Source organism: Electrona antarctica (assembly GCF_951216825.1).
Source record: "Electrona antarctica genome assembly, chromosome: 12".
In the NCBI taxonomy this organism is placed as follows: Eukaryota; Metazoa; Chordata; class Actinopteri; order Myctophiformes; family Myctophidae; genus Electrona; species Electrona antarctica.
In genome coordinates this window covers 31,154,903-31,176,355 of record NC_136793.1, presented here as the reverse complement: position 1 = coordinate 31,176,355, position 21,453 = coordinate 31,154,903, and the positions used below count along the sequence as shown (strand labels likewise).

The window sequence follows — 21,453 nt, the reverse complement described above, 5'->3', positions numbered from 1 at the left end:
TTTATTTGTATCATCTTACCTCTGGATCAAGAGACAACCCACTGGCCTGCCCCGCATATCCTGTCCTTTTCCTAGCCACAAACGTCCTGTATCTTTGTCTATCAACAGCTATTTCAAAAGGCTCCTTCCCACAACTCCATGGCTGTTCTAAGGTGGGCACGTGCCATTGGCCGTAGTTTCACCCTTTACTTAATTGTAAGGCAAGGATAAATCAGGTGGAGTGGGACGTTTCTGGGCCTTAGTTCTGTTCTGGTATCAGCTTTATATAGCAGAGGTGTGGCTGTGGTTTTCCCTCAGTTGCTTCCAGTAACCCCACTACCAGCCCTTGGTCCAGCAGGACACTGTGAGCTAAGTGAAGGGCAGACCAGGCCACACAGAATGCCATTATTATGGCTGCAAGATCCCAAAAGCCAAAACCCAAGTTCAGGTCAACAAGGGTTGGGCTCACATAAGAGGGAAGAAACAACAACAACTCTAACCATGATCCACAGATGATCAAAATATAACTGGTAGGAGTATTTCTTCATGGTTGTGCAACAAATACTTCTGGCCATGGGCATAGTAAGACAGGCGATAACTATAAATTCATGCCATGTCTAGCAGTCATCAACAATGTATTTTGGTCTATGTATGTACAGCCTATTTGTATTAACGTAGGTGTGTGTACAAGTCACAAGACCTTGAGTGAACAAAGTGCACTCATTCACTCAGAAGTCTAGTATTAATTCTTCTTTATTTATAGCTGGGCTAACAGAGTAATGTTAGTTAATTAAATGGTGTCACACTTCAAGCCAGAGGTTTTAAGTCTATGACTATGGGTGTCTCCAAAAAGTTAATAAAGTTGCAAAAGAGCTAAAACAGCCTACCTACACGAATATGACCTCATGGCCAACACCTCAGGAGAATGCCTCCTTTGGCAGGCTATTTTAACAAGCAATCCAGAGTAAATTGCATTGAGAGGGTCATGTATGTGTGGTGATAGGTACAGGCAACAGAGGTGGTCAGTGTTGTGTTTAAGTTATTAGCTCCTATCCAAACTTGACCTTTAAGTGAAGGTTTACAGTATACACATGCTTTTGTATTTTACAATGATCCTAACAGTGTGGCATGGCTACACATTAGAGGAACTACAGAGCCTGTCAGTATGTGTGTTTGGTCATGTACGTTCTGTGTAGACATGCTGCAGAAGGAACAAGAACAACTGGCTGCTAATTTGAAGGATAGTCAGATGTAGTGTTTGGTGTTGAACAGCTGCTCCTCACCTGTCCTCTGCAGCTCTCTGCCTTGATGTGTCTGCTGGCTGCGAAACTCCGGGATCTGTGATCTGGTTCGCGTTCGCTCGCAAAAGCTCTCCCGCTCAGTGTCCTGTAAAAACAACACATGTTTAGTTCATTCCAATACACTGTGCAAAAGGCATTAAGTGATTTAATTCCCTGGCTCATGATGCCCCGCCCCTACCTCAAGCCATACTGATAAGGAGTGTCCCAGTCACTGCCAAACTACCCATCCTAACCCTGTCAATGTACATTATCAGTTAAGGTAAACCATCAGGTCGCCTTTATCTTCAGCAAGTTTATTTGTGTTGGAGGTCAAGGTCAAACGCTCTACAAATAAGAGACAGCCTTGATGAGGTCATGTGAGAGCCAGCTTTGGCCAGCTGACAAAATAAAAGCTTTTCTACAGAAACCCCTCCCTAACCAACAAGTGGGCCAACACCATCCATGGTGTGGCCTGTTGTGCCTCGGCTCAAGTGAGATGCACCTGAGATGCACTCACAACCTCCTCTCCTAGTAACCTCCTAGTGGAGTGGAGCATCAATCAGCTCGGCCAGGTCAAAGTATAGCAGTCTGGTCATAATCTGCATTAATAAAAGGAAAGTCACAGTCTTGATGGAGACGAGACAGCAAGACTTTGGCATATGGAGGGGGAAGGGACATGTGGTGAGGGACGCACATCTCCAAACAGTAGTTGCCACTACTCCACAGCAGAATCAGCTGCACACATGCACCAAGCACGTGCATGCCACCACACTTGCACATGTACAGTACATATATTCTTAATCCATGATGCTCCACTTTTGTATTTGTGGCTACCAGTGAACACTGTGCACAGTGTTCAGTTCACTGGTAGCCACAAATACGTACACACACACACACAAAAAAATGTGGGTAATTCTTTAATTCAAAATGGTACTAAAATCGTATAGCATTTGGCAAGATGCAACTAGTGTAAGAATAGTCAAACCAATGTTTGGGCTTGGTCCTGGCTTGATTCATTCTGGAAAAATATACAGGACATGACCTTAAATACACTGAAACTAAACAATCTAACTATACTTTACTGCCTCTAAAAGCACTGAAAACAATCTCACACACACACACACACACACACACACACACACACACACACACACACACACACACACACACACACACACACACACACACACACACACACACACACACACACACACACACACACACACACACACACACACACACACACACACACACACACACACACACACACACACACACACACACACACACACACACACACACACACACACACACACACACACACACACACACACACACACACACACACACACACACAAATAAATAAAATCACAGCATCGCATGGTGAAAAGGTCTTAAATAATCTAATCAATGCAGCGTGTGATTGTGGCTGTTTTGAATGACGGCATGTTAATGATGAGTGAACACCTGAAAGGTGGAGGTAAGAAAGATGCCAGTCATGCATTCTGCTCTGTTGACTATGACCTTCCCCACCTGAGGGATTACAGGGCGGAATGACTCAATCAGACCCAACACAAAATGCAATCAGATACACCACAGCAGACAGGAACATAAACACGAGATAGGGATTATATTATTACCCTTCAGCTTAAAAAAAAAAAAGGTAGGAAGGTGACACATATACTTCACGCAAGATGTGACTGAATAACATGCTATAGCACCCAGGACGGTCCAAGCTGTATTTGCGAAAATGAAAAACTCTCTCCCGAGAGCAAGAAATCAGAGAACCGTAGCACTAAATGTGACGTCAAAGCAACGTACAGCCTTGAGCATCTCCATTGTTAGGCTTCCATTCACATTTCCATTATTGTGACATCACTGATTAGGGTGCAGGACAACCTCCTCTCTCAAATTTCTACCTTGCTTTATTAACGCGTCATTAACTGCGTTTGATGATGAGGCTGGGGAAAGCAGATAGACTCTTAGACCAAACAACAGGGCTCTGTGTGCCCTAACATAAATGTGTCATGAGAGAAAGGTCACTTCCATGACACCCCCCCCCCCCCTTCTGAGTTTTCTTCATTCAAACAGTCAGAGGGGGATTTCAGCTGTAAATAAAATTTAAAGCGAATGACCTGTCTAAACCACCACCTCCCTTTGTCTCTCTTCGCTCCTCTGCAGCTACCAAAGAGACAGAGACAGACGGTAATCGTTTCACAGCTCCCACTAAACCACAGGGAACATATTTCTCACAGACACCGAGCGGCATAGGGGTGGGGGTGGAGAGATAAAGTGGAACTTGAGCTGTAGAAGAGTTCAGGATCTGCTGCCAACCTCACTCCATCCTGTCATTAGTGGCTTTACGCTGTCCCCTGGCCCCTAAACAGTGGACTAGCGGAGACCTGAAAGAGTGAAACCAAGACCAACACATCCCACTTCTGCTCTCTGAGCCTCTCAGAGTGTCCCCCCTGTGGCGGCTCGCGGCTTCAAACACAGATCATCACGTCTGACCACGAGAGAACCGGTTGTGTCGGACTATAATTCTGAGAGCTCAGCCCCGTAAACATATAAACAGCCAACTGTCCTCTCTCTCCTGACCACAGCAAGGCGTGGGCCATCTGGAATCCTCTGAACCCTCTGCACCACAAAAAAAAAACCAACAACAATGAATCAGAGGTCAAATCATCACCAAGACACGCAGGTCTTCCTTCACCAGCCAGCGAGGACGACCGAGATCCACTATATAGGATTAATGAGGACGGTTCCAATGGGCCCATTTTCCATGGAAGCTAAATCCATCATTCCACTGATGAGGTCAGGATCTTCTTGCCTCCACGTGGATCAGAGAGGAGAAACCTGGTAGCTCATTTTACATTACTGCACGGCACACTCTAAGACCCGAGGAACCACAGAGTCAGCCTACACACACACACACACACACACACACACACACACACACACACACACACACACACACACACACACACACACACACACACACACACACACACACACACACACACACACACACACACACACACACACACACACACACACACACACACACACACACACACACACACACACACACACACACACACACACACACACACACACACACACACACACACACACACACACACACACACACACACACACACACCTTTCTGTCTGCTAAGCCCTGTCTGTCACGGATACTGGGCACAGTCCAGACAGCTCTCCTTTAAGCTCATGCCTTAGGTATCTTACAACATGTTTATGATGAGATCAGAAGTCAAATAGCAATTTGGTCTGTCTATGCATCAAGCAGTCCATAATAGTCACGTACATCCACAAATTATTTAAGTCAAGGTGCTGGACCAAAAAAAGGACAATCATAAAAGATAAAAAGACAGTCCACACACTCTACAGCCACCTGCCACCAAAACATAGTTGACCTCTTCCAGCCCCCTAGTCTACGTGCACACCTAGTCAGAAACACTCGATGCACAGGGTTTAATAGCTAAATACAGTTCAGACACGAGTCGTATTCTTGCTATTATTATAAATAAAAAATAAATAAAAAGGTCTCTCATTCCAAAGACAACCCTGAATGGAAAGCTGAAAAATTACACTTTCTCCACAAAAATAAGTGATCAGGTTGGGGAGAGCTAGGTCCATGACACACAGCAAGATAAATATCTGAATGCCATTTACCTTCTCTCCAGAGCTAGGTCCATGACACACAGCAAGATAAATATCTGAATGCCATTTACCTTCTCTCCTTTTACCTTCTCTCCTTTTACCTTCTCTCCTTGGCTGAGCTGCTGGTCTCTCTCCCAGCTATATCCCTCACTCAGGACGTCCTCTACTTTGCCTCTGTATTCCCCCAGCCACATCACACACACATACACACATAATACCAACAGGCCACTCCCTTGACTTCCCTTCCCTCCCATTCTGTCTCCACGGGGCTCTCACCCTCTAAACGCACGCACGCACGCACGCACGCACGCACGCACGCACGCACGCACGCACGCAGGTTAATGGGTAGCCTGGTTGACACATTACCGTTTGACACACACTGTCTTTGTTTTTGGCCTAGGTTTAATTATTAATATTTATTTTTGCCACATTATTCGACAGAATAAACTTCCAACTGGAGTTATAATCATGTTTTTTTATTCAGACTTTCCTCAGAGAAATTAGAACAATCATGTTTTGTCTTTTTTGTTTTTTTCAGCACACAAGGAGAGCCAACATTTTTTCAGCCATACGTATAATTACCGTTTTAAGCAATGTGTGTAGTATGCTTTTTCCCCAAAACTAGGCAGATGGAAAATGTTACTTCAGTTATCCCTGCAAAATCAACAACGTGCATTAAAACACAGTCATCGATATCCTCCAATAGGCTGCGGTCTTCTAGGCAAGAGCTGAGACCAACCACTAATTGCCTGAACATTCAACCACTAATGAAACACACACACACGCTGCATAGTACTGTACACCATGTGTCTTTCACCTGAACATCATGCTCATTTTGTTGTATCATATACATAATACAACAAAATGAGTCATTATGTAAACACTACTGCATTGTCTTGATTGCACCAGCAGTCAATTCTCAAGTCAGTATTTTCGTTTCTAAAGTTGGACACGGTCTACGTGTGTGATGTACGTGCGTGTGCGGATTTGAGCTGCTATAAAGTCCTATCTGGGACGTCCATCAGCCTGGAGACAATCACACACAACTCAAAGAGATCCGCTGCTGTGATGTGATGTGAATAGAAGGAGTCCTGCTGCCGGTGGCTGCTTGTTGGTTTTGGCCACGTCCCCATTCCTGCACAGACTGGACTGCTGGGCCACAGCTGGTGGCCTGTCTGTCTGTGTGTGTGTGTGTGTGTCTGCTCCACTACAACCCCACAACTATCCCCAACCCAATCTGAGAACCCATCTTTAAAAAAATAAAGGAAAAACAGCGCCCTCTTTTCCAACAGTCTGTCTTGAGAGACTATCCCCAACCCCACCACCACCTGTGGCTCACTGCTACAGTTCAAGCACCTAAACACCTGGCATCCCTATTTTTGGCATGATATTGTAGCAAAAACGCAAACATTTCGGAAAATAGCCAATCTACAAGCTCTCAACGTGTCACAATGTCAGCTTGTAGATGGTCTATTTTCACTGCACGACGCCACTGTACGGAAAAGTATAAAATAGGGCTAAGTGGTTAAAGGAAGTGAGGTAGATAGGCTTGTTTGAATGTCCTATGACCTCAACTTGCAACAGCTACTTCCTATCTAAAAACGATTCTGTCTGTGACACAAAGGAGTGCGTGCAATTGACAATAATTCACACAGCAGCCGTTTTTATTTTACGTCATACATTACTTAAGAGTGTGGAAATCCCCACCCCATCATTGACAGCTACACAATTAGGGCAATCAGATGTACTACACCTTTTGGGTCAAAGTAGTACTCTAGAGAAAGCTGCATATCCTTATGGACCAACTATTTACTAACATTCAAGAATGCACAATTAATGTAAGCATAGCTCCCCAACTGACATCATCCACCAGGCATAATTCCAGGAGTAATGAGTAGAAATTAACTTTGTTTTTCCCATTGAGATCCTGTCTCGAAATTGGACCATTTATCAAAGTGGACACATACAAACACTGATCAAACAAAACAGATAAGATAGCATCGTATCTACAGTAGCCTCAGGCACGTTCTCTCAGCCCAATAAATCATTATAATGGGAACTGCCTTCAATACATTATCACTGCAGCAAACTAATCAACTGATCTGAAATGAAAACTTGTGATCTTGACTTAACCCTGAAATAATGTTAGAAACCAAAGGCAAAACACAGTACCTCACCTACCACTAGAGGGCCTGTCAACCAAAGAGAAAATACAGTACAGTACTTGTATTGGAGACAGTGCTAGATTAAAAGGAGGTATATATAATGTGTGATCTTTCGCAAAGTGTAAATTCCATCTGTATGATTTAGTTTCAAAAGAAAACAATTAAAATCAGAAGGAATGAAATGACGTGTCTTATATACACACAGACATGAATACCTCCACACTTAATCTAATATGTTTTAATTTAGCGTGGGCCTTACTGTAAGAGTGACAGCCTGTGTAGATAGACGGGGGGACGGGGGGAATGGCAGTGCATGCAGACTGGAACACTGTCCTCATCACAGAGGATTTACTACCTACCTTCACTGTATGTCAGGCACTGACTGAATACATTTCTTTCTCTCCACAAACTCAGCCAAAAATTAAGGTACGGAAGAAACAAAACGCATTCCTGACTTCGTGGCAGCCAGTGCATGCATGAATGTGAGTAGTAGTGGTCATGACAAAGTGCATGATTTGAGTCACAATGCCTGTTGTTTGCTGAATTCTTTCATTGTGGCAGCAGAAAAAAAAACCTGTGGCCACTGTTGCCGTGCAAACATATACTCAAACACCCGCAAATAGGTCTGTGCAGGGTTTATTTTTACAAATAGAAGTAGATGAGCACACTGTGATACAGTCCAATTTTAACAACTTTTCACACAACCTGTAATATCCACATTGGAATGATATTACTGATTCCTGCTCTTCTCTAGTAATCCTTCTTACATACGTACTTACTTTGTTGGTTTGTCCGTTTGTCCGTGCTGCATGATGAATTAAAAGTACCAGAAGGACTTCGGAGTCCTGGCTATTTCTTTATTACTGTGAATCGTCGTGAGCCGTGCACCCGGTAAAACTGCTTATTCAGACTGAGAGTGCTGGTTTTTCTCCTCTTCTATATACATACTTACCCCAGTTCCCATGTTGCTTTGGGGCACCAGGCTCTCAGTCTCCAGGTAGTGACCGGAGGCTTTACTCCTGTCTGAAGTCCCTGTAAACAATAACACACATATACAGGAAAAGGTTACTTAGGACGTGGTTCTAGAGAATCCGCTATGCGACCGTCTCAACATCATCCTGACGTATCAGATAGGTGCTTAGGAAACTAACACAACAGAGTGTTCAGATGACATGATTATCTGAGGGGTTCCAACATGTCCCTCTATCAGGTATCAGGATAACACAGACGTCATCGCTAAAGGGTGTGTGTGTGTGTGTACACACACACACATGTGCGTGAGAGGGAGCCAGTCTATGCATCCCAGTGGTGAGGGCCTCTCACACACACACACACACACAGACAAGACAGGGATCAGGAATGGTAGGAATTCACTATCTGGATTGGCATCACAGGTAGAATCTGCATCAGTTACCACTGGTACACCACCCAGTCACATCACCCCTGCACGCACACACACACACACACACACACACACACACACACACACACATGCACACACACCTTGCTGTTCCTCATCCCGGAGCCGCCGGATAGCCGCTCTGATCAGCTTCCTCTCCTCGTACTCACTGGCCCCACGGAGCTGCACGACAAAGCACATCAGAACCAACTCAACAAAAATACACTATTTCGCTGACTTTTAGTTTCATTCACTTTTTTTCTTTTTCCCCTCCTATATACAGCTTTTCGTTACAACTCATGTCACATTTGCCATTGACAATGAAAGGAGAATTGACGTCATGTGTGTCTGAACAAATCGGCTTTGTGTCAACGAAAACATTAAATCCCATTGACAATGAATCAGCTTTTTTTAAACAGTGCTCAAACTGTTTTAATTCAACTTCGGGCTTTATATATATATATATATATACACACACACATACACACACACACACACATACATATATATATACATACATGGCACCCAGCAATTATAAATCTGTAAAGAAATGCAAATTCAAAGATGGAATGTCTCTTCTGAATTTCCAACTGAATTATCGTCTGGAAATTTTCATTTAAATCAAAAGACCCATGGTTTAAGTTGCAGGTACAGTACATTCATGCATTTAATGCTCCCTAATAGCTCTACTTACCTCCCCTATTCCAACCAACCCCTCTGGCTTGACTTTTGCTGTTATGATCTTGATATAGTTTGAGTGTGTGCATTGTGTACATTATATCGATCAGGCAAGGAAAACACATCCTAGAGGGACGTACTGAGGGGGCCCTCCTGGGCAATATCCAAATGTGAAACAAAACAGGAAAAGGCAGACACCAACTACCATGTACCAGTATGTACTGTGTCCAATTTCATTCCCAGCTTCTTCTCAACACTCACCAGTTTAGCAAGCTCATCAACATCTTGGATGGCCTGCAGTTTCCCAGAGAGGATGTCTAAGGAGTCACCACGTTCTGCCCTGTGAACAAGACATTAAACAGATCTTATGGTGCAAAATGCAGAACCTTGATCACTCATGGCTGACCATGAATTTGCATCCGGGGCTGCCACACATGTACATAATACAGTCATATCCGATGTGTTAATTGAACTCTCCGAGTGTAAAAATCACACTCATGTGAAGTGAGGGGAACTCTTATCATCATACATCACATTCCATACTCAGCCAATCAAATCACAAGCCAATGTTTGTGTTCACACAAATCCGGAAAGCTGGGCATAGGAGAGGCTAGTGCCCCTCAAAAATAGACCAGTGAGATTAAAAAATGTCACAAAAGAACACTCCAGATGTTACGTTGTACAGTGGCTGTGGGGTCTATTAGTCAGGGGATATTAATACAATCTGGGAATACATTTTTGACAGCTGCTGAAAGTTGGGCTACCATACAACCATTATAAGGCAAAATGTTCTAAATTGCATTATGCTTTAAGTAGCCCAAGGAGTGTTTTTCACGAAAAACACTCCTTGGGCTAAAAATTACCATAGCCGTCATCACAAATGTGATGAGGTCAGCACATTTGGGAATATTTGGGCAAGTGGCTATGGCCAAACTAGGGGGTCTATGGCCAAACTAGGGGTCGAATTAGAGGTTTTTCATCATTCTGAATCCATTCAAAGCATTAGTTTTGCACAAAAAACACTCCTTGGGCTTTAAAAGGCCATAGCAGTCATCACAAATGTGATGAGGTCAGCACATTTTGGCACATTTGGGCAAGTGGCTATGGCCGAATTTAGCCCAAGGAGTGTTTTTCGTGCACAACACATGCTTGGAATGGGTTCAGAATCATGAAAACCCCCTAGTTTGACCATAGCCACTTGCCCAAATATGCCCAAATGTGTTAACCTCATCACATTTGTGATGACGGCTATGGCTATTCTTAGCCCAAGGAGTGTTTTTCGTGAAAAACTAATTCTTGGAATGGATTCAGAATGATGAAAACCCCCTAGTTTGACACACCACATGCTACTTAAAGCATAATTTAGAACATTTTGCCTTATAATGGTTGTATGGTACCCCAACTTTTAGCAGCTGTCAAAAATACCCCTAGGGTGGTTGAATAGAAACCAATGTGGGATATGTTAGTAGACACCTTTACAAACACATTGGTGAAGACAATTCTTGGTAAGAAATGTATTCCCAGATTTGATTATATTATACTGATAATATTCCCTGACTATATGGAGCTTTGGAGATTTTAGCGACACCATGTTAAGCTTCAATGGCTATATGGCAGAAAGGGGAAAAGAATTCGAAGAGAGCAGAGTATTCTCTGAGCCAGGAGAAAACCATCAGCATTGGGAAGAATTGATTACCAAATCCAGGGTGGAAAACCTCACATTTCTGCATTTTTTTAGGTCATGCTTTCATGTTGGTTTCTATTACTCATACGCTTGCTTTCATTCTCTCCTCCTCCTCGCCTCATTGGTATTAAAGGATGTGTGGAATGTCGCAGAGGAATATTTCAAATTCCGCCAGTGAGAAGCTCAGGCTAATATAACATTCATAAGGGGTTTGTCTGTGTGTGTGTGTGTGTGTGTGTGTGTGTGTGTGTGTGTGTGTGTGTGTGTGTGTGTGTGTGTGTGTGTGTGTGTGTGTGTGTGTGTGTGTGTGTGTGTGTGTGACTGTGTGTGTGTGTGTGTGTGTGTTGATCAGTGTCCCTCAACAACACGTGTGCATAAGCACCCATGTGCTCCTTCTCTAGGAGCTCTGGAGAGGCTCCTCTGTTATTGTAACCCAAGTAATCTGGAAACGGTGGCAAATGGAAGTGATTAGCCAGCAGCCACTGGTCTTAATGGGATCCAGTAGCAACCGGAGGGAAGTGGAGGGTTGGTTACTCCTTCTCACATCCATCCCACCCTTGTGAAAACTGTGCTCTATCCCTGGGACCAGATGCTTAGGGCCCTGCCCCTGGCCTTGAACTAGAGCCAGTCATTAATTAACCACTTAATGTCGGTATGGTATCGCATGAAAACAGCTGATCTACATGCTCCCAATGTTGTTGTAGATCACACAAGCTTGTATCAGTTAGTTTAGCCATTGATTTACCTTTGTCTTTTTTTAATTGTTTAATTTTGAATTGAATTGATTTAAACATTTGACAATAATGACACTCAAAATATGGACGCCAGGTTGAAAGTGGTTAACAGCCTGAAGCCAAATATTAAAAGATGAAGCAAGATCTTGTGGCCTCAATGCAGTGGTGGTGAATTTACAGTATTAAATTAAAATAATAAACCAATGTTTGGATAAACAAAGCCTGAAGCCACCACGGGAACTTGTTATTTTATATGCACTGAGACAGAACTAGAGACCATCAAAAGAATAAGACAAAATAGCAACACAAAGGAGGTGTTGTTTTATCATTCAGAGTCTGGTAGTTCTGCTTCGAATTAGAGCAGCCAATGAAAAATGAGTGTGTTTAATGGCAAAATGATGACAATGTCACTGAGGTCACACTGTTAGTTTATCCAACTACAACAGCTAAGTGACCACTCCTGTTGGCTATGCATCGCTGAACCGGTAAAAGGCTAATTAGCCTCTAAATGGTCCAAAACTACTTCTCTCAAGTCTCATGGGATGTGTTTAACTACTTAATAGAGTAACTTGATGAGGTCAAGTATGGCAATGTGACTTGAAGATGCAGTAGAGTTACACATTAAAAGAATAAGTATCACATAATAAAGGAATTGAAAATCTTCTGTGGTGTTTCCTCCTGCCCTTAAAATGACTTTTCCAGACTTCGAACTCTGCAGCCTCCTTTCCCTTGAGGGATTTGGGGAATGCTGCATCTGGGCCTGTGTGTTGTTCCAAAGTCTCCAGCTCACCTGGCCTAATGCAGTTTGTCATTATACTACGACAGGATGCTCCACGTGCTTCAGTGTGTGCGTTTGTGCATGATGGTGTTTGTCGGTGTATGGAGTCACACCTGTGCTGGTTTTCCTTGTCCTCTTGTGGGTTGAGTCGTGTGGGACGGAAACGCTTGCTTGCCAGGGCGGCCTCCATGTCTTCGATCTCCCTCCTCCTCAGATCCCGGATGGCTGAACGGATGAGGCGCCTCTCATCCAGATCCATCGTTCCATCCAACTACCGGCACATGCATACAGACAGGATAAAAAAAGATGAGTCTCCTGCAGGTGTCAAGACAGTCAGACACATGGCATACAGAGTTGACGGCCATGACCTTCACACTCAACCGCCACATGGCAGAATGAAAGCACCACACGAGTATGGTCGCATCTGAAACACCACATCAAAATGACAGATTCCAAAACTGACTAAACTAAAGAGGTCACAGACTATTTTAGGAGTAAAGAAAGTGGTAAACTGGTAATTATAAATGGTGTTGCTGAAAAGCATGAACCAACCAGACTTCTCTTACAAAGTACTGGGACAGTTCACGTCAGAGGCCTTCCGTTTAAAAGTTAATCTTCTCAACATCCTCTTGAGAAACAAGTTTGTGAGCCAACCTGCAATCGTCTGGCGTTCCTAGTAGCTCTGTCACCCCTTCGCCCGCCCTCTGTAATTAACCCTCACAAAACGAGCTTGTTAAGACAGTAGTTTACAAGAGAGGGCAGACATCTGGCTGCTCTGCCACCATGGCCATCCAGCTGCATATCAAGTACAGTGCATTTTAAAGATGGAGTGCCATGATTTCTGTACTTTCTATTTTGTATGTGTCTATAGAGTTAACCTTACTATAATAGACTCCCATGTGTAGGTAATATTATATTATATATATTATAATATTCAAATATGTCTTCCCTGTGTATTTTTTGTTTCTTCCTGAAAGCTGAAAGCCTTTGAGTCAAAAGGCCCAATCTAAATACATACAAAAGCTGTGGGCGCAGCTTCAGTTCAGGTGGGTGGCGCTAAGGTGAAAACCAGGTATACATAATGAACTGATCGGTGTGTCCACATAAAAACTTAATTAACACTTTCTGTACACTTTTTTTGAAAAATAAGTCTTCCTCCTAGTATAATCATAATACCTGATGATCTTGTTTTTTTCCCTTTACATTTTCTTGATTTGCTTTGCAGCATATATAGAACCAGACCGATATATCGTCCTGACCGATATAATAACAGCTTCACAGACCCAATGCAAACTATTTGAAATTACTTCTACTGTAAATCATGACCTAAAAAGAAACCTTAAAAAAATGACAAAACATTTATGTTGCTATAATATACAGTATGTTATGTACAGTATATATTATAACAACCCGTCCTAAATGGGCTATATGTGATGGTATCACGAGTGGGCGTAAGTTTGTTACTGCTGGTTTTCTCAGACATCCAAGCCCATTCAATTAATTTAGATGTTCCCACAGACGTATCAGTAAGTGGAGATCTGTGATCGCCTGGCTACGCAAGACTTATAATTGAGTGTTATAGTCATAAGAGCCTTTTTGGAAGTCAGCAGAATTTAAGCATATCTTCAATAAAGTGTGGGGACAGGACCTGATCATGCAGAGAATGAGAAACAGATGTAGGAATAGTAGGCTGCAGCAGAATGCGTCTGCTCTTATTGTCAGCGCAGGCACACTTTAGCATCACAAATATGCCAAAAGCCGCTTGTGGCAGGCGTCTCTTCCAGGTTTTTAAGACAGCTGGTGGATGGAAATGAAGCTCCACCCACGCGGCAGAATGCCGCCGGAGCAAGCTTTTCCGGGAATCTGGCGTTCTGCCGCGTGGGTGGAGCTTCATTTCCATCCACCAGCTGTTTAAAAACCCAGAAGAGACGCCCGCAACGAGCGGCTTTTGGCCGCGCATGGAATCCCAAGTGTGCTTACACCCAGAGTGTAGCTAGATGCACCCTGCTGTCCAGGTCTAAATACTGCGCGCTCTTTTCTCTTCTCTCAGTAGCCAGGCTGTGCTGGCTCTTTGAAGATAAACTATAAATCTGCACACCAAAAATTACAGCATTACAATGTTGCATGGAGTCTCTGTTCTGACTAACTAGCTTACTTGTATAAATTAAAAGTAGACACACTAAACATAGTGTACAGAAATCATTGTCCTGGATTAAACAGACATGAATTGTTGTTAGTGTCAAGCTTGTGGCCAGCTTCAGCCAGTTATAGCGTCTGTCTGGCCAGGTTGTGAAATGTGACTACTGTGTGTGGTTGAGCCAGGTTTGGCCACATTCTAAAGATGGTATACTGTAGCTGCTGCCTTGCTTACGAGACAGACACTCAATCTCACAGCTAAACTAGTTTGTGGAAAAAAGCATGAGACAGAGGAAGTGGCCCACTTACCACTAAAATTACTTCACATCTTTTTATGGGACACTTAATGCTACAATCTGAGACTTTTTTTCTCCATGGTTATCCAGGGTTAGATAAGGTCAGTGTCGTGATCTTCATATAGGGGGTGATGATGGCCGTGGAATGACGTGTCACGAGACGTGATGTCATGAGGTATGACCATATATGGAGGCATGATGTCACGAGGCATGATGTCATAAGGCATGACCATATATGGAGGTGTGATTTCACGAGGCGTGCAGGTTTTCATAGTAGTAAAACGCCCTGAGGGAGAGAAGCAACCTCGCCCAATATGGAGGTGTGGCGTCACAAGGCTTGACCATATATGGAGGCTTGGTGTGACACCTACAGTTGACTGACACACACACACACACACACACACACACACACACACACACACACACACACACACACACACACACACACACACACACACACACACACACACACACACACACACACACACACACACACACACACACACACACACACACACACACACACACACACACACACACACACACACACACACACACACACACACACACACACACACACACAACCCCCCCCCCCCCCCCCCCTCTGTGGTTTGACAGCAGGAACCTGTCAACACTTGCAGATGAACAGCACCTTCACCTCTGACAGACATCACACATACATCTGTACGTACACTCACTGCATTCATGCTACCCACCTGCTAGACAGAGCACTTTGTGGTATGCTCTGCCTACTGCCTTTTAATTGTGTGTCTCTCTCTCTTTTTGGAGCTTTTAGGCATAAATCCTCACACATCTGATGAGTTGATAGGGGGAACAGTGAACCCCCTGCCAGGCCCAGAGGGGGAGTTCTCATGAGAGAGGGAAGGGGTCAGCGGGTTTGAGGTCTTTCTGTGGTTTGGTTAAATACACAACCCCAGCTTCACTAGCTCAAGGGGGCTCTCCTATATACTGCAATTTGCGGAAATTCAGAACGCTGAGCTGACTAAAAAACAGAATGGGTAAGTGGAGAAGGCAATTAGAAAACAAAAAAATAAGCAAGGAGGAACAGAGGATATGAGACAGAGGAAGGGAGGGACAAAACGTAGTGGACTGGTCAACACATAAGACAGGATGGCAGGCAGAGAGGAAGACAGAGGAATTAAGAAAAATGAGACTGAGCCATGCCTAAAAATGGGCAGACGAGAACAGGGCGGGAAAGGACCAGGCCTCACACGGGTCATTCTTCACATTCCTGCTGACTCACAAGGAGAGACAGCCTAGTGAATTCTGAGTACACAGCAAATATCTTGAGTGATAATTTAAAAAAAAATTGCGAGTGAAATTAACACAACATTTACACTTTCAGAGTTACATTTATTGATGAGCAGTGCATAGCATAATGTTATAATCCTGGTTATAGCCGATATCCGGCTTAGTCTTAAGTCTGATTTATACAGTACTTTGTTGTACAGCACCGGAAATTATCAGCTATTGTCAGCACTCAATAGCACGTGACAGTGCTATTTATGAATTATAATTGACTGATTAATTTGTTCATTATTCAAATAGATGAGTGAGACAACCAACTCAAAACAATGTTAACAGCTGCTTGGCATTTCTCAACAGACCACATTATGTTGAGATACATAAGAATGTGCAGAGAGTTGTAAACAGAGAGCTAAATCAAATAGACGGGCAGTCTGGAACAATCAAATAATTAAATATAAGGTTGGGACATTAGTTGAGATTCATGACGCACATCCCTCTCTCATGTGATAGGCTGCCAACAACTCGTTGTCCAACTCAATTACAGGAACCTTTTCCAACACTAGCAGAGCAAAGGTTATTATTAAGACCACAATGTAACAACGCTAATGATCATACTAAATTCCAATCTTGTGATCATCAGTACAGACTTCCGCCTGCCCTAACAATATCCGTAATACAAGGTTGTTCCAGTAATGGCACTTGAAGTTTCCCAAACATATTTGGATGGACCAATCAGTTGACACCGCTTCATCTCAAGTCATCTCTGATTGGTTGTGACATGCATGCTGCTGATGACGCAAAAGTTGTCTGAGCAGTAGTAGATGGCTGGCCTTAGACTCCTTCAAACTGTTTAAAAAGGAGGGATTTTGTCGGCCAATAACTTTGGCCCTACACAGGAAGGTAATAATGATCGCCAAATCAAAGCACATAACACATAAAATAACCATTAAAGGACCAGAGACGGAAACACATGACCGTTGACACAGAATCCTTTTGACATAATCCCCTGATGAGGCTAACCAGTACAGAGAGCCAACTGTGGCTGTGGTGTGGCAGAGGAAAAAAGTGGAAAATGGGTGGGATAGAAAGGGGGGGATAAAAAGGTCAGAGTCCTCCTGAGTTACACATCGACACCACCTCACACCAATGACAGCATTTTTCAAACTCAACCAAGGGCTTCTGGGTAACCAACCGTCACTAGGGTCAAAAAGTAAGAAATCACAGGCGACCGTTTCTGAGCTAGACAAACAACACTTTGTACTGCAGCAGAACTGTAGCCACTGAGCACCTACAGTGTAGACACAGTAAAGTCCCGAGCTTTCATTTAACACAAGGAAGGCCCTCTTGATATCATTACGCCCCTAGAATTCTCAGAGCGGGGTGGTGAGAACAAAAGGAAACAGGAACACCCTGTCACGGTTTGCACGCAGGAAACGTGCATTAGCCAGGTAACAGAGATAACAAAGCAGGTCACACAGCAGGTTCCACTGAAGAAGACAGTGTCATTAACAAATCGTCAAGTTGTCAGACATCTGAATCACACCAGCGTCCCGTTGTGATTCCTCAGTCTAGACAACTGAGGAAGTTGCTGTCACACACCTGAGTCAATGAGTGAGACTTAGAAAACAGGATGGATGAGCCCCATAGTTTTATGTCAAATAATCATTGCCATTTCCATAAATCAGTGCTATTGAACACCCTTTACGTCTCCGTGTTGGTTAAAATAATATTGAACCAATGAAAAGTAGTAAAATGCGCTTAAGACAAAACCTTTTTTCCATTGGACCCTCAAACTGTCTGCTAAAGCAGCTAACTCCACCACCTCTCTCCCTCTCATGCAAGTAATTGACAATATATAAAGTCACAATACCAACTTTGATGAGGCAGTATTGATTGTTTTAAAAATATGTTTTCTTTATTGACTGAACATTTTATATTTTTCATTTCCTGAAAAATTAACATTTGGTAGCTAGGGTTGGTATAGGTTTGGTTTAGGAGTTAGGTGGTTTCTTCCCGACAGCAGAGATATAGCCTACAGGGAATGACTAATTTAAACTCCGTAATACAGGATTGTTGCTTGCTGAAATTAATTGATCTACAACAAGCTAAGCTAGTTATTAGCTTGTAGATCAGTTATTTTTGGAAGCAAAATCTCAAATTTGCTCAAGTGACAATGAAGTTGTTCAATTAAATATTCAGCCAGTTAAGCCAATTGTCATCAGTAATGCCACTCAGTAAAAGGATGACTACAGAGGACTTCCATCATTCCTAACCTGGGATCCAGACTGATTCCATCCGTTCGGCAGTTTCTTTCACCCTCACTTCGCTTCTTTATTCTTGTGAGAAGAAAACAAATTGCCTAATGGCAGGAATCAGTCTGAATTCCAGGCTACATCATTTCTGCTGCATTAATCCACTATGCAAAACACAGATGCAGTTGAAGTTAATCAAGAAGCTTTTGTTTTAATATTAAAAACACACAAATTGGCTTGTTAGGCCAAAGTTTATTTTAATCTGTGTCAGAAAATCTACCTATAATTCAAGTGTTACATCAAACATGTGAAACTGGAAGCATTCAACAGCACTTTAAAGCAATTAGTATGAATTATAAGAAGCTCAGATTAATTTATTATAACATCAAAATGGCCAAATGTATCATGATGTTTTATTACACTAATTACAGAAAAGAAAAGGCCACAAACAAGTAATAAGTACCAGGAATTCCAATGTTTTAGCAACTAACATTTCTGATCTGCAGCAGGGCCCCCGTTCTGCAGCAAACAGGAGCACAAAACCCACATTCGTCAAGCCAAGTATAAACTAGCTCCAGTCTAGTCTCATCTGTAACCTTCCCCTCCACTGTAGAAACAGGTCACCCCATCAGCCAGACTTTACCATAACGTGACTGAGTCCTGGAACTACAGCAGAGGGGGAGGTCACAGATGAGGCTACACAACCCAGAGTCCTGATAGAAAGACAATAGCTTATTCTTATCTCCGTTTACTATGTAGGGTGAATAGTAAAACAATACAACAGATTCCTTTATGCGTTTGTCTCACGATGTACTGGTCCGAGCAGTTGAAAAGGTCAGAGTACCAGTCTCCCTGTGGCCCTGAGTCACGGTCACATGGGTAGACCAACAACCTGCTCCTCTAGAGTTAGTCACCCTACACACTACAGGCTACATCACTGCCTGGTGCATGGAGGGAAGGGAATCTCTCCTCCCCTTCCTTCTCCTCCTCCGAACCCAATCTAGAAGCACAATAACAACCTTCAGTTGACATGCATAATGTGTATGGACATACAGATCATTCTAGAGTATCATTCTACTGATTGTGTGCACACGTGTGTGTGTGTGTGTGTGTGTGTGTGTGTGTGTGTGTGTGTGTGTGTGTGTGTGTGTGTGCACGCACGTGCAAGCGTGTGTAATGAGGGTGAGAGTAATAATTTCCAGAGCAGGCTGAGGTTAGAGTGCAGCCAGGCAGCAGATCGGATCAGAGCTTTAAAGCTCCAGTGTCAGAACCACGGGTGAATTTGCCCATATAAGGACACAGGACACTCCTTGCAACAGAGCTCTAGTAGATTACCAGCTGCCTGAGGGAGCCAGGCTGGTACAGGAGATGGACGTGAATACTGAATAAACAAACAAAACAAAACAAAACATTGTTGTACATGAGATTGCATAGTTCATGTTGCCCTGCTCTCGTCACTAAACAACCCATAAAGCTGCCTGCTACCCGTTTGGCATCTTAGGACAAAACTCAAGTTCATCATCATAACCTTCACTTAATCATTTCTCCAACACAGCAGGCAAACAATGTACTGTATGCATTCAGTGGCCTGTACACAAACACCACACCCTTCTAGATGGGAATATAATCATATAATGAGCATAACTCTGTATGGCTGAGACTGCTAGATTTTCCAAATAGCTTCACTAGCCTCTGGGGTAGGAAAACAAAAAACCTATGAATTGCTATACAGCCCGGGTAGGCCTATCCAGTGTCTGTGGCAGAGGACAAGAAGGAGAACCGTGATAAGAGTGGCAGTGTGAAATAGAGAAACGGGCACAAGACAAAAGCATCGGGCTTGTGCTCGTCTGCAGCAGGACATGTGTCCCTCACCAAGAACTCTGTATTAGGATGTTAGGCCAGAGGCCCAGAACAAACCTGGGAAAACAATGACTCCTTTACACTTCAAAGAGCAGGCATAAAGAAAGGACAGATACAGGAATGCATTGTGGGTCGGAGGGGGGTACGTTATGGGGCATCAACAATGCACTATGACTATAGGATGGCAATGACGCACTGGAAACAAATCTGAGCCGCATGCAAGAAATAGTACTGTGTGAATTAGAGCACGGCCAATATATCGGTTTGTCGGGTATCAGTCATTATTTTACTTTTTTGTGCAGCATTGTAGACTCTAGTACAATGTGATAGTCTACAGGTCGCAGACGCTACATTGGCATGTTGACGAATCATTGAAGAGGTACACTAGCAGAGAAAGAAAGCCTAGCTTCCCTATTCTGGGCATGTAATAATGATATTAGGCGTTCACCTATTATCAAAAGTGTCAAAAGTGGATAAACATTCTGCAAAGCATGTGGCAAAAATAGCAGATCACAAGCGACGTGTTGTAGATTGGCCATTTTCACTATTTTACATACTACAAAGTATATAGGGTTTGTGTTAAAAGTTAAAACCTTAGCCTTACTACATGTGCTGAAAGTGTTGTGCGATGAGGTATAAATTAAATTAGTCGTGGCTGCTTAAACACCATCAAGACCTTCAGACTTCAGAAATCCTGAGTGCAACATTGTGGAATCAAAATAACACTCCATAGTTTACTGTATGGGCTGAACCAACCTTCTGAATAAGAGAGGGTCAAACTAGACTTGACTGACCCATTTCTACTGTTACTTTGTTTTGGCTCTCAGGTTAGACCAGAGAGAGCACGGTACCAGGTCAGACCACTGACTGGTTAGAATGATTTTGTTGCTGGTCTGGTCAAGTGGTTTCTATATAATATAGGTCAACAGAGGCACAAGGAGCCCTCTATTTTTCTCATTGAATCTGCCCAATGTGATACAGTTTACTCCGTTTACTGTCATTACTCTCACCCGCTACTAATCAAATGCTCATTCACTGTCAACAGGCTTAGTCACGAAAAATTATATAATGAAATACTGAAACACCAAATTAAGTTATGACATCTATATTTAATCTGATTTGAAATGTATTTTGTGATCGAGTAGTCATGCCTGAAGATCAGAAGCCTGCTGCCTAAGTCAGCCCTTGGCCAGGGAAAGGATTCCCCTTTGAATGAGGTAGATTCTTGGTTCCCATGCGGGTGAGGGTGACCAGTACAG

At 43.2% G+C, this 21,453-nt stretch overlaps 1 protein-coding gene across 4 annotated transcripts in view; it reads right to left on the bottom strand.

The window, feature by feature from the left end:
- The window catches only part of smtnb (smoothelin b), a 56,667-nt gene that overhangs the window by 26,381 nt on the left and 8,833 nt on the right, over nucleotides 1-21,453 (bottom strand). For all 4 annotated transcript variants that reach the window (XM_079516724.1, XM_079516726.1, XM_079516725.1 and 1 more), the window contains exons 2-6: nucleotides 12,495-12,652; nucleotides 9,447-9,525; nucleotides 8,612-8,690; nucleotides 8,061-8,140; nucleotides 1,263-1,365 (exon numbers count right to left, since the gene is read on the bottom strand). In XM_079516724.1, coding sequence (XP_079372850.1) covers nucleotides 1,263-1,365; nucleotides 8,061-8,140; nucleotides 8,612-8,690; nucleotides 9,447-9,525; nucleotides 12,495-12,652 — 499 coding nt within the window. The remainder of the gene's footprint in view (nucleotides 1-1,262; nucleotides 1,366-8,060; nucleotides 8,141-8,611; nucleotides 8,691-9,446; nucleotides 9,526-12,494; nucleotides 12,653-21,453) is intronic.